Below are 14,221 nucleotides of genomic sequence, written 5' to 3'. Positions count from 1 at the left end.
GGAGACAGTGCCTTACCTCAGGGCACAGGGCTGCAGGTGCCTTGAGCGAGCCTGGCTTTCACAGCCCCGTCCGTCTCCTCCCCTCCTCTCCCCTCCCCTGGGGGCCTCCTTCCACACACCTTCTTTCCAGCTGACTTTTCTCACTGGTAGTGGCCTTCTTCGTCGCACTGCTAACAGACTCAGCCCAGATTTTATCACCAGCTTCTGTTTCCTCCAGATGAAAAAAATCTTCATGGTGGAAGTTGAGGACTGTGAAGAAATTACAGTAATTTGATAATTTAAGTGCTTTTATACTGGCAAAAAAGAGTTAATTCAAGTGTTCAGAATATCTGAATAACTTCTAAAGATATACTTAAATGCTAAAGAATCTGGTTCTTCCTCTTGATTTGGCTTGTCATCTGAGAAAGACCAGATTACGAAGACACGTGTTTTCATAAACTCTGGCACTTAGAATTAAGAATAAAATTCTGTATTCTTCACTCATTGGCTGTAGGATCAGATGGAAGGATATTTTCTTAATTTGTCGAAATGTGCTTTTTTCTGTGATGTATTGGGTTCTCCAAAAAGTGCCTTCAGTTTTTAAGTAAAAATAAAAGACACATTTTTCATTTTCACCAACAACTTTATCAAACAACGTATTCACCCTTTTGTTCCACTACCTTCTGCCAATTTTCAGGCAACTTCATAATTCCATCTTCCCAAAACTTTTTATGTTTTTGAGTAAAGAACTGTTCCAGGTGCCTTTTACAGTCTTCTGGGGAATTGAAATTTTTTCTATTAAGAGAATTTTGTAAAGACAGAAATAAATGGAAATCCGAAGGTGCAATGTCTGGTGAATATGGTGGATGAATCAGAACTTTCCAGCCAAGCTGTAACAGTTTTCGCCTGGTCGTCAAAGAAACATGCGGTCTTGCGTTATCCTGATGGAAGATTATGTGTTTTCTCTTGACTAATTCCAGACACTTTTTGTCGAGTGCTGCTTTCAGTTGGTCTAACTGGGAGCAGTACTTGTTGGAATTAATCATTTGGTTTTCCAGAAGGAGCTCATAATAGAGGACTCCCTTCCAATCCCACCATATACACAACATCACCTTCTTTGGATGAAGACCGGCCTTTGGTGTGGTTGGTGGTGCTTCATTTCACTTGCCCCACGATCTCTTCCATTCCACATTGTTGTACAGCATTCACTTTTCATCGCCTGTCACAATTTGTTTTAAAAATGGAATGTTTTCATTACGTTTAAGTAGAGAATTGCATGTGGAAATACTGTCAAGAAGGTTTTTTTCACTTAACCGATGTGGAACCCAAACATCAAAGCAATTCACATAACCAAGCTGGTGCAAATGATTTTCAGTGCTTGATTTGGATATTTTGAGTATGTTGGCTATCTCCCGCATGGTATAACATTGATTGTTCTCAATTAGTGTCTTGAGTTGATTGCTATCAACTTCAACTGGCCTACCCGACCATGGAGTATCATTCAGTGAGAAATCTCCAGCACCAAACTTTGCAGACCACTTTTGACACGTTCGATCAGTCACAACACCTCCATACACTGCAAAAATGTTTTTGTGCGTTTCAGTTGCATTTTTACCTTCCTTGAAATAATAAAGCATAATATGCTGAAAATGTTGCTTTTTTTCTTCCATCTTCAATATTAAAATGGCTACACAAAGATTTACCAACTTTGATAAGTCTTTTGTTAAATGCACGCTGATATGACAGGTGTCACATACAATCTAACAAAATTGTTTTGAATGAAGTTAAAGACAACTAAGTGCTACTAGAGCCATCTTATGCAGAAAACCAAACGAACCTTTTGGCCCGCCCAATAAATAAGTAAACCTCAGTCCTCTCGTCTATAAAATGAGGGTATAAGTACTACTTCATACAGTTGAGAATTAGAATACTATTTGTTACTTAGCTTGCCTTTAATTTATTATTCTTAGTTTGGAGGAGTGCTTTCACTTTAAAACTAATAAAAACTTTATATATATATACAAATATATAAATTGGTTTATGATAAATGTATGTGATAGCCATTTATCCTAATTTCCTTGTATAAATTTAGATATATAGTAAGCTATTAAAATTTAAACTTACTATCAAGGCTATTGTAGTAAACTCTAGATCAAATAAATGTGTAGAGATCTTCAGTTAATTTGGAGACTTAGAGTTTAAAACTTACTGTCTTTCATGACTTCTGTCTTCTGATTAAACTTCTTTGAAAGATCATAAGATCATTGTAAAGCCTCTGATTATGGAGAATGCTCCTTGCTTGACATTAACACTCACCAATGAATATACTTCTTAGATCCTTCAACTAATTGTAAAGTCATTGACAGCGGTCACATTTATTTCCAGCCAAATAAACATTTAGCAGAACACTTACCCTGTAAGTCTATAGCTGTTCAAAGTATGTTCCTTGTTACTGTCCGACCAGAGTGGTTTCCTGAAGCGCAGGTTGTCTTTTCTGTCTTTGCAGCTGCGGCAGTTGGTGAACATGTGCATCAACCCAGACCCAGAAAAGCGACCAGACATCACGTATGTGTACGACGTGGCCAAGAGGATGCACGCCTGCATGGCCAGCAGCTGAGCGCATGGACGGCATGGAGGACGTAAGCAACACGAGTTCAAGTATTTCTGTGCCAATCATACCTCCCTGTTCTTGGGTGTTAAGATTAATATTTCAGAGCTAGTGTGCTTTGAATCCTTAACCAGTTTTCATCTAAGCTTCATTTTGTACCAATTTAAGTCACCTTCTTGCAAACCCCAATGACTTTGGAATAATCAGATTGCGTGTTAGGAGAGCAAACGGAACATGATGGTTTTTAATGGCTAAAGATTTTTAGAATTATTTTGAGTTTTGTGCTGATAAGTCGTGTTCAGATAGACTCTCAGTGCCAATTGTTGGTGGCTCAGCTTGGCCCCATTGGGACAGACGTGCAGCCTGAGGAAGGTATTTGAACATGTGCCTTGTGTGCTGCTCTCCAGTCATTTATGGATGTTTGAGATGAACACAGTTGTGAACTTTTGTGATTCTTTTATTTTTAGAAGTTTGAAGTATGTGTTTTAGTTCTTAGCATTGTAGCTTTCAAATAGGATTCTTAAAGATAAATGTAGACATATGAACTATTTGAGAAGCATTTTAAAACTCTTATAGATTTAAAATAGCTTATACATTCAAAATGCAACTATTAAATGTGAAAAGATTTGGGGATAAAATGTGAGTCAGACACTGAAGAGTTTTCTGCTTTATTTTGTTTTATTTTAATATCTTTGAAATTCTCCTTGCATTAAAATGGTATAAATGAATCCATTTAAAAAGTGGTTAAGGATTTGTTTGGCTGGTGTGGTAGTAGTTTTCCAAGTTGCACATTGCCCAAGGCTTTTTTGTGTGTTTTTACTGTTGTTTGTACATTTGAAAAATATTCTTCAAATAATCCTGCAGTACTATTTTCAATTTCTTTATAAATTTAAATGCTCTACTCATTGTACACTATAGTGTAAGCATATGTTTTTATTCATAGATTTTATTGAAGTTCTGATTGATCCCCTTCAGAAATTTTTTTTTATTCTTCAAGTTACTTTCCTATTTATATTGTATGTGCATTTTATCCACTAATGTTTCAGATTTTCTGACAACATAATAACCTTAAAAAAAATATTTGATATACCAACACTTTTCCTGGATTGAAAACATTTTTTTTCAATTTTGAAAATTTGGGCCACTGTGTATGCATGTGCCTTGTCTTGTTAGGAAGAGGGATGTGCATTGTACTGTAGCTGTGAATGTCGATACTGTTTCAATTCATCCAACAAGGTTGTAACTTTAGAATATGTTTAAAGAAATGAAACCTGGCCACTACCACAAACAAACAGCATTTTTATAAACATTTCTATTGAGAAGCTTTTAGGCAAAGTACTGTATTCATGCATAAAGATAACAAAGGTGGTAACACTTCGTTTAGTTTAAGGAAATGGGCAGAGTTTAGTAAATGCTGTCGTGGAGATGTTTTCCCTGAATGCCTTCATGTTAATGGTGACCAGCTCCTCCCAGAGTTGTGAAGCCAAAAGGCGCGTGGCAGTCACTGCCTAAGGACGCCATGCCACCATGTATCCTTGGGACAATAATCCTGCCAACAGGAAACCCTCATCTTCAGAGAACACCTACCTTTAGCCCATGTAACTGCTGGTTTTATTTTTTTCCATAGAAGTATTTTTCTTACAATCATTTGAATACTTCCAAGTCATTTGTAAACTTTAAAAATGTACAAAGGGCAAAAGTGTAAACTTTTTTTCTAAATTTAGTCAGCTACAGTATCTTAATCAGTTGTGAATGGAGGGTAATTTTATCCCGGGACAGGCAGAGGAGAGCTGGTCATTCTGTATGTGAGGGCCGGGCATGACGTTTCTCCCAGATTCTGGTGACTTTGACCACACTGGACGCCTGCACCCTCCTCTCCAGAGTGACGAGGGGAATTGTTTCTGTTGACCGTTAGTGTCATGTTCATTTTAAATGTAATATGATTCATGGAGATGAAATGTTCTCTAGTTGGAACAGATACACTCCTTTTTCTTGCAGTCTTTAAAGATACATGGATCTAAAAGTCATCAGCTTAACCCCTCACAGGACTTCTAAGCAAAGATTTAAACTTTTCTTTTAAGTGAATCTATCTGCTGGAAGGAAATAGTTGGGAAGAATTTATTGATCAGGGAAATCCATTATTGTTTTCTACATATGGAAACTTTTTGTTTTGGATATTGTATCTTTATCTAAGTGTTCATATTTTTCTTGCAGAAACCACTGCACATAACAAATTTTAATTTTGAACGGGATCATTTCAAAGAATTATGAAGATGATTAATTTTTATAATCACCTATAAAATGTTCTCTTTGTATTTCTGTTTATAAGTAAATTTTGTATTGATTGATTAAGTAAAACATTTGAGTTGATATAAGGAACAGTAAAATGAAAGGTACATCTGATTCTAACCCTTATTTTAGACTTTGGTACCAGTTCCCCAGGACACAACATGGGGTGACTTTGTTTCGTATGCTGAGGTTTAGGAATGGTGGATGAAGCGTATCCCTGTATAAATAAAGCGCTCAGCAATGTGCAATGATTGTGAATTTAGTAAGATAGGATAGCCACTTCATGACCGCTTACCATTCTACATAGTGTCTGTTACAAAACACCATTCTTGTATCAATATACACTTCAGGTGTTGCTGTTAACATTTGCATATTTATTTTAACCAAAATGTTATTCATATTAAATATTTTTCTTTAAAATGAATGTATTATGTTTATAACCCACGAATGCATAATTATCATATGCCTCCTATTTCAATAGTACTGTAATATGGACTTCTTTTGTGAAGTACTTTTATTTTGTTATGCTACCAATACACATACTAAAAAGACCCTGTTGTTAGCTTTGAAATTGTATAATATCCTAATATAAATAAAAATACAAAAATTAAAAAATAAGTACAATAAAAATTTTTATGTATCTGTGATTTTTTTTCCTCTGAAGTCTACCATTGTTTATTTCACTTAACAATCTACAGAAACAGTTCTTATTCATTTCCATAACTCCATCAATCATTTTGGAGAAGCCTAAGAATTAAAACATTTGAGGGTGGTGATAGTGGAGGGCTGACAGACCCTAAGAAGTAGGCTTTTAAATATGCATTAAATGAAGGCACATCTTCACCTGTCACCTGTTCTCTTTGGTACACCATTTGCTGTCTTTGAGTAAAAGAAAGAAAAGTTTCTTAAAATTATAAAAGGTGTCTAAAACTCAGGCAACAGATTCTATTCCTGTCACTGTAGTATATACCCCTAATAATATTACAGATAGTTGGAATGTTCTTTTCACATAGGAAGTGACAATCGCTACCATGCCTGGAGACTTGGAGGCCGAAAGATCCTAATGGGGTAAAATCTGCCAGGCTGGTAGTAGAGCAAGGGGTATACCTTACACATCAGGATCACATTCCCAGTAGCTGTGGTGAAGTATAGCTCATTTTATAACCTAGGACGGATAGTAAGGAACCTGCAGCCTCACCGTGTGTGTGCATGTGTGATTGTAAGTAATAGGAAATTTTAGGTTCAAGATACTGTTGTTGGACTATTTGAAATTTTATTTCAGAAGTATGTTAATTAGAAAAGTCAGTACCAGACATCTATGTTTACATGGATTATTAGTTGGTACAGCTATCTTTACCACCAAACTGCTGCAGTAACTAACTTTAAAATCAAAATGATGACATACTGACAAAGATTGCTGCCATAAAACCTTACCAGAAAACGTCCATGGAGTTGTTACATTATCTGTTTTCTCTAATTTTAATCCTTAAGAGAGAAAAATAGAGTAAAAGAGAACTTGAAAGTTAATATTTGTAACCAGGGGTTTTAAAGTAAATTATTTTCATTGCGAATATTACAATGCATAGAAAATAATTTTTTTCGCTCCCAGAAGCATAATCCTGTTCATAACGTTATTTCTCTGATCCTCACTTTTTCTCAAGTATAAAGTAGGGATGTAAATTCATAACACTACAAGAGAATTAAATTGCAATACATTTTATAAAGGGCTAAGTGCAATGCCTGGTACCAAGCGAGTGCTTGCTAAACGGAGCTGTTGTTACACCATATGCATCTTTTCTGACCCCAGTCTTCATCTACTTTTGCCTAATTCTCTCCATTCTAGGCCCACAGGACTGGTTTTCCAAGAGCCCCAAGTTCTTTCTCACCTTAGGGCCAGTACAGCTTGAATAGCTCTTCCCCTTTGGCCAGGAAGAATCCTCCTACTCTTCCATGGCTGACATCAAATGAACTTTTCCAGGAGCCACTCATCCTATACTTTTCCTTTGGTGCTGACCCCACTGCACCCAAATGATTACTTGTGTGACTCTTGGTTAACTTGCACTCTGCTAGACGCTAAGCTCCAGGAGGACAGATGCTTCCTGTGTTGTTCAGTGTGGTGTTATACACTTAACACGGCGCCCCCCTCGTGGTAGTCACGCGGTTTATTCTTCTTGAATTAATAAATAGTATAGTGTTTATAGTGCCTGAAGTGGCGCTAAGTACTCCAGGGGGTTGTGCAAAAACAGCAGCAGTCAGGGAAGGACAAGTAAGGACGTAAAAGAATCAAAAACAGAACCTAAACCAGAAGAAAACCGTGAAGTTATCAGCTGCCAAAAGTTACAAAGAAATTAGGATAATAAGGGTTGAGATTGGGACCCTGGACTTAATGAGGAAGTCATGGTGATGTTCAAAGTGGCCGACTCAGTAGGAGAAGAGTGGAAAACGAGTTGGGGTAAAAATAGAAAAGATGGCATATGGAGAAAAAGTAGATGGTAACCAGGAGTAGTAGTAGCTCAATTTTAAAGATTAAATGATGGTTGAGAGGTTAAGAGAAGTAGCAAGTGAAGAAACTGAAAATATTAGATCGGGAGTGCAGAGGTGGTAAAAAAAAAGAACGAGATCAAAGAATTGATCCACTAACCCCACCAGTGTTCACTGAGCATCCCCATATACCAGACCCATAATACAGTCGTGAGCAAATGTCTCTGTTTCCATGGATTTAAAATCAAGTCCATCTCTGGAAATATGTAAATGCAAGTTGTGATGAGGAAATTTCCTGTGGAGGAAAAGAGACACTGCGGAGGTGACATTTAAGTCCAGACCTAAAACATGAGAAGGAGTCAGTCCAAGAACAGACAAGGGGAAGATCCTGGAAGGCAGAGGAAGAATGCCTGGGAAGTTTCAGATGGGAAGTAGCTTGGCTGTCCAAGAAGCGAAAGATGAGGGGGGTGAGGTGGGGTGGAGGGATGCATGGTGGGTTTGCAGGTGTATATTTTCCCTATATGTGCAACAAGAACTTGGTAATATAAACAGGAAAAGAGTTTATGATAGCTAAGAATTATAAGGTACCTAGAAATAATTGAAAAACATATAAGACCTATATGAAAGAAATTATAAAATCTTGTTTAAGAACATGAAGAAAATCCTGAATAGAGAAAGAGGCCGTGTTTTGGATGTGAAGGTTAAATATCAAGTACTGTATAATGTTTGTTAGTAGTGCATTGTTGATCCAAATCTCATAATTTCTTGCAACCAGATAAAATGATGTCAAAGTTCATATGGAAAAATAAATATATAAAAAGAGCCTAAAACGTTTTAAAAAATAAAAATAGACTGAACTTGACTTATTACAGTATAAAAAAACAAACAACTAATACTAAACTTTCATTGGGTTATTTGTATGGAAATATGTTAATATAAATGTTTCAGACATTACATGAAATTTCTAAAAATCTTATATGTTCTGGTATAATGTTATAAGTCATAATTCTAGTCATTACTTTAAAATGTATATCTCAAATAATTAAATTTCCTTGTCAATTGCATTATTATGAACTTTCATCAAATCTTTAACCATGGTCATTTTTAAGTCTTTTGTCATTTACAGACAGTTCTGGGTGTACTCTGATGCTTTTGCAAATATGTTCCTATAAAAGAGTTTCATCTTCAAGGAATTCATGGAAAAGACTCTGACAAGTACAGGTTTCTGGTAACTGACTGTACTGCTGAACTGAATGAATAAGCATTTTCAGAACTCTAATGAAAAACTGATGAACTCATAAAAGTGCTAACAAAAGATCAAGATGAAAAAAAAATTAATTACATGGGACTGAGTGAACTGATGAGGATGATGATAATTTTTGTGACTTTCTGTTTGAATTTTGAAAAAAAATCCCACAAGGACTCAGAGGCAAAGAATATACAAATCAATTTTCACTGCAAAGTAAAGGAGCTGTTACAGTGGAGGATTACTGGACTGAATGTCAATATTATGACATAGTATGAGTGTGTTTCGTGTTTGGTAATTGCAATCATTGTTGCTTTTGTTGTGGTCATCCATTTACAATGCTTGGTGTCAGTCTATTTATCTCTTGTAAAAATAAAATACAGTGTGTGTGTGTGAAAAAAAAAATAACCTATGAGGGAAAAGAATCTGAAAAAAATGAATATATATGTAAAACTGAATCATTTTGCCGTACACCTGAAAATAACATTGTAAATCAACTATACTTCAATTTTAAAAAAAGCTAAATAATGAAAAAAAAAAATAGACTGAACTTGACTTATTACATATTAAAACCTACCATAAAGCTACTTAAAGCAGTATAGTATTGGTAGAGGAATGGATGAACAGTGGTGGAATGAAATATAAAGGTCAATCATAAAGTATTGTGGGACCTTAATATATGAAAGAGAATGACATTTATGGTAATGTATGTTTTCTTAAAGGCACTAGATGAAAACAAACAGATTTCTAACTCACACTATACAGAAAAGTAAATACCAGATAAATTAATGATCTAAATTAAAACAAGGAAGGAAGGAAGGGGGAAAGAAAGGAAGAAAGATAAATTAGGGGAAATTTAGGAGAATGCATAACCATGGGAGTGGGTGACCTGTGTAATCTAGATAGGAAACTAAAAAGAAATAATAGCTGTATTTTTGACCACATAAATAATTGGCAATGGATATCATATGTTAACATATACCACAAACAAAATCAAAATACAAATGATAAACTGGGAATCACATATAGGTAAATATCCTCAGATTGATTAGTAAAATTCGTAAGTAAAAATGCAAGAAAATAGGAGAAAAAAAGAGCAAAAGATACAAAACAGACAATCCACAGTAGAATAAATTCAATTAATAGTCAATAGCAAAAGAAATAAGTACACATGAAAAGTGATGACATCGGGTGCTGGAGAAGATGCAGAAAATGCACTCTTTTCATTGTTGGCAGTGGGAATTGTGATCATTTAAAGAGCATATCTGGGTAAATGGCAGAGTAGAAGGACCTTGCGCTCACCTCCTTGGACAAGCACACCAAAATCACACCTAACTGCTGAACAACCATCAATTAAAAAGACTGGGACCTACCAAAAAAGATATTCTATAACCAAAGACATAAAGAAGGAACCACAATGACACAGCGAGAGGAGCGCTGTGTCAGATACAATCAAATCCCATAACATGGGGGGGCAACCCACAAACTGGAGAGTAATTATATTGCAGAAGTTCTCCCACAGGAGTGAGAGCTCTAAGCCCCACAGCCTAGGGGTCTGGCATCAGGAGGAGGAGGCCTCAGAGCATTTGGCTTTGAAGGCCAGTGGGGCATGCCCACAGGAGCTCCGCAAGGCAGGGGAAACAGAGATCCACTCTTAAAGGGCTCACACAAGAACTCGCATGCACTGGGACCAAGGGCAAAAGCAGTGACTTCATAGGAGCCTGTGCCAGACGTACCTGCTGGTCTTGGAGGGTCTCCTAGGGAGGGGGGGAGTGGCTGTGGCTCTCTCTGGGGTCATAAAAGCTGGTAGCGGACATATAAGGGAGTATTCATCTACTGAAACTCTTATGAGAGGCAGACATTTTGCCTGAGCCAAGAGCAGCAAGATCTGGCCCCATCCAACAGCCTGTGGGCTCCAGGCTCTAGAACAGCCTCTGGAACAGTCTCACCCACCAGAGGTGGACACCAGAAACAAGAAAACAGTTGTTGAGTTTCGGATTAGCAGATGCAAACTATTATACATAGAATGGATAAAAAACAAGGTCCTAGTGTATAGCACAGGGAACTCTATTCAATATCCTGTGTTAAACCGTAATGGAAAAGAAAAAGAATGAATACATACATGATAGATGATAGATAGATGTATAACTGAATCACTTTGCTGTACAGCAAAAGTAACACAATGTTGTAAATCAACTATACTTCAATTAAATCAATTATTTAAAAAACCCTTGAGACAAATGAAAACAAAATCACAACCACCCAAAATCTATGGGACGCAGCAAAAACTTCTAAGAGGGAAGTTTTTAGTGATACAAGCTAAGAAGAAAATCTCAAATAAATAACCTAACCTTACACCTAAGTTAACTAGAGAAAAATTAACAAACAAAACCCAAATTTAGTAGAAGGAAAGAAATCATAACTATCAGCAGAAATAAATGAAATAGAGCCTAAATAAACAAACAAAAACAAAAAAAATCAATGAAACTAAAACTGGGTTCTTTGAAACTATAAATAATATTCATAATCCTTAGCCAGACTCATCAGGAAAAAAAGGAGAGGGCCCAAATCAATAAATGTACAAATGAAAAAGAAACAGTTACAACTGACATCACGAAAATACAAAGGACCCTAAGAGATTACTAAAAGCAAATGTTTGCCAATAAAATGGACAACCTAGAGAAAACAGACCAATTATTATAAAGGCACAATCTCCCAAAACTGAAGCAGGAAGAACCAGAATATATGAACTGACCAATTACCATTCCTGAAATTGAATCCGTAATTTAAAAAGTCCCAACAAACAAAAATCTAGTGGATGACTTCACAGGGAATTTCTTCCAAGCATTTAGAGAAGAGTTAACACATATCCTTCTGCAAATCTTTCAAAAAATTCCAGAAGAAGGAACACTTCCTAACTCATTATATGAGGCCATCATCACCCTGACACCAAAAGCCAGACAAATATAGCACACACAAAAAGAAAATTACAGGCCCATAGCACTGATGAGCATAGATACCAAAATCCTCAACACAGTATTACCAACAGACTCCAAGAATAGATCATACATCATGATCAAGTGGGATTTATCCCAGGAATGTAAGGATTTTTCAATATTCTCAAATCAATCAGTATGATAACACCACATGAACAAATTGAAGAATAAAAACCATATGATCAATTCATGCAGAAAAAACTTTTGACAAAATTCAATACCATTTATGATAAAAACTCTCCAGAAAATGGGCATAAAGTGAACATATCTCAACATAATAAAGGCCATATATGACAAACCTACAGCTAACATCATTCTTAATGGTGAAAAGCTGAAAGCATTTCCTCTAGGATCAGGAACAAGACAAGGATGTCCACTCTCAACACTTTTATTCAATATAGTTTTGGAAGTCCTAGCCACAGTAATCAGAGAAGAAAAGGAATCCAAATAGGAAAAGAAGTAAAACTGGCACTGTCTGCAGATGACATGATACTATACATAGAAAGTCCTAAAGATGCTACCAGAAAACTACTAGAGCTCATCAATGAATTTGGTAAAATTACATGATACAAAATTAATACAGAGAAATCTGTTGCACTTCTATACACTAACAATGAAAGATCAGAAAAAGACAATAAAGAAACAATCACATTTACCATCACGTCAAAAAGAAAAGAATACTTAGGAATAAACCTTCCTAAGGAGACAAAAGACCTGTACTCCAAAAACTATAAGATGCTGATGAATGAGATCGAAGACAACGCAAACAGACTGAAAGATATACAATATTCTTGGATTGGCAGAATCAATATTATTGAAATGACTATACCACCCAAGGCAATTCAGATTCAATGCAATCCCTTTCAAATTACCAATGGCATTTTTCACAGATATAGAACAAATAATCTTAAAATTTGTATAGAGACAAATAGTCAAAGCAATCTTGAGAAAGAAAAACAGAGCTGGAGGAATCAGTCTCCATGACTTCAGACTATATTACACAGCACAGTCATCAAAACAATATGATACTGGCACAAAAACAGAAATATAGATGAATAGAACAGGATAGAAAGCCCAGAAATAAACCTAATCATCCATGGTCAATTAATCTATGACAAAGATGGAAAGACGATACAATGGAGGAAAGACAGTCTGTTCAACAAATGGTGCTGGGAAAACTGGACAGCTACATGTAAAAAAAAAATGAAATTAAGCATTCTTTAAAAGCATATGCAAAAATAAACTCAAAATGGGTTAAAGACCTAAATGTAAGACAGGATACTATAATACTCTTAGAGGAAAACATAGGCAGAACACATTTTGACGTAAATCACAGCAAACACACTTTGACATAAATCACAGCAATATCTTTTCCAAGCCAACTCCTACAGTAATGGAAACAAAAACAAAAATAAACAAATGGGACCTAATTAAAGCTATTGCACAGCAAAGGAAACCATAAACAAAACGAAAAGATGACCCACAGATTGGTAGAAAATATTAGCAAATGATGTGACCAACAAGGGATTAGTCTCCAAAATTTACAAATAGCTCATGCAGCTCAATATCCAAAAACCAAACAACCCAATCAAACAATGGGCAGAAGACCTAAATAGACATTTCTCCAAAGAAAACATACAGATGACTGAGAGGTACATGAAAAGATGCTCAATGTCACTAATTATTAGAGAAATGCAAATCAAAACTCCAATGAAATATGATCTCACACCAGTCGGAATAGCCATCATCAAAAAATGTAAAAACAATAAATGCTGGGGAGGGTGTGGAGAAAAGGGAACCCTCTTGCACAGTTGGTGGGAATGTAAATTGATACAGCCACTGTGGAGAACAGTATGGAGGTTCCTTAAAAAACTAAAAATAGAACTACCATATGATCCTGCCATCGCACTCCTGGGCACATATACGAACAAAACTCTAATTCGAAAAGATACATGCACCCCAATGTTCATAGCAGCACTATTTACAATAGCCAAGACATGGAAGCAACCTAAATGTCCATCAACAGATGAATGGATAAAGAAATACAATGGAATATTACTCAGCCATAAAAAAGAATGAAATAATGCCATTTGCATCATCATGGATGGACTTAGAGATTGTCATACTAAGTGAAGTATGTCAGAGAAAGACGAATATATATCACTTAAAATCTAAGAAAAAATGATACAAATGAACTTATTTACAAAACAGAAACAGACTCACAGACTTAGAGAATGAACTAATGGTTACAAGGGGGGAAGGGTCAGGGCGAGGGATAGATTGGGAGTTTGGGAATGACATGTACACACTACTATATTTAAAATAGATAACCAATAAGGACCTACCATGTAACACAGGGAACTCTGCTCGATATTCTGTAATAACCTAAATGGGAAAAAAATTGAACCAGAATAGATACATGTATATGTATAACTGAATCACTTTGCTGTACACCCGAAACTAACACAACATTGTAAATCATCTATGCTCCAATATAAAACAAAAATTTAAAAAGAAGACAATCACACACACAAAAAAGAAAATTACTGGCCCATATCACAAGGAGAAGAACAAATACCATATAATATCACTTATATGTGCAATGTAAAATATGACGCAAAT

General features: G+C 35.8%; 1 protein-coding gene across 13 annotated transcripts in view; it reads left to right on the top strand.

The window, feature by feature from the left end:
• NEK7 (NIMA related kinase 7) overlaps positions 1 to 11,081 on the top strand; it is a 158,974-nt gene extending 147,893 nt beyond the window's left edge. For 11 of the 13 annotated variants that reach the window (XR_014245558.1, XM_082395331.1, XM_082395332.1 and 8 more), the window contains one exon: positions 2,486 to 3,189. Coding sequence is in view for 12 of the 13 variants with exons in the window: in XM_082395331.1 (XP_082251457.1) it covers positions 2,486 to 2,596 (111 nt within the window). In the remaining variant the exon portion in view is untranslated. Of the gene's footprint in view, positions 1 to 2,485; positions 3,190 to 4,801; positions 8,459 to 8,483 lie in introns of those variants that run through there. The other 2 variants (XM_082395340.1, XM_082395339.1) reach the window with 2 other exon arrangements.
• Positions 11,082 to 14,221: the final 3,140 nt, after the last annotated feature.

Source organism: Balaenoptera borealis, assembly GCF_965194805.1.
Source record: "Balaenoptera borealis genome assembly, chromosome: 1".
Taxonomy (NCBI): domain Eukaryota; kingdom Metazoa; phylum Chordata; class Mammalia; order Artiodactyla; family Balaenopteridae; genus Balaenoptera; species Balaenoptera borealis.
This window is presented reverse-complemented; position numbering and strand designations above follow the sequence as displayed.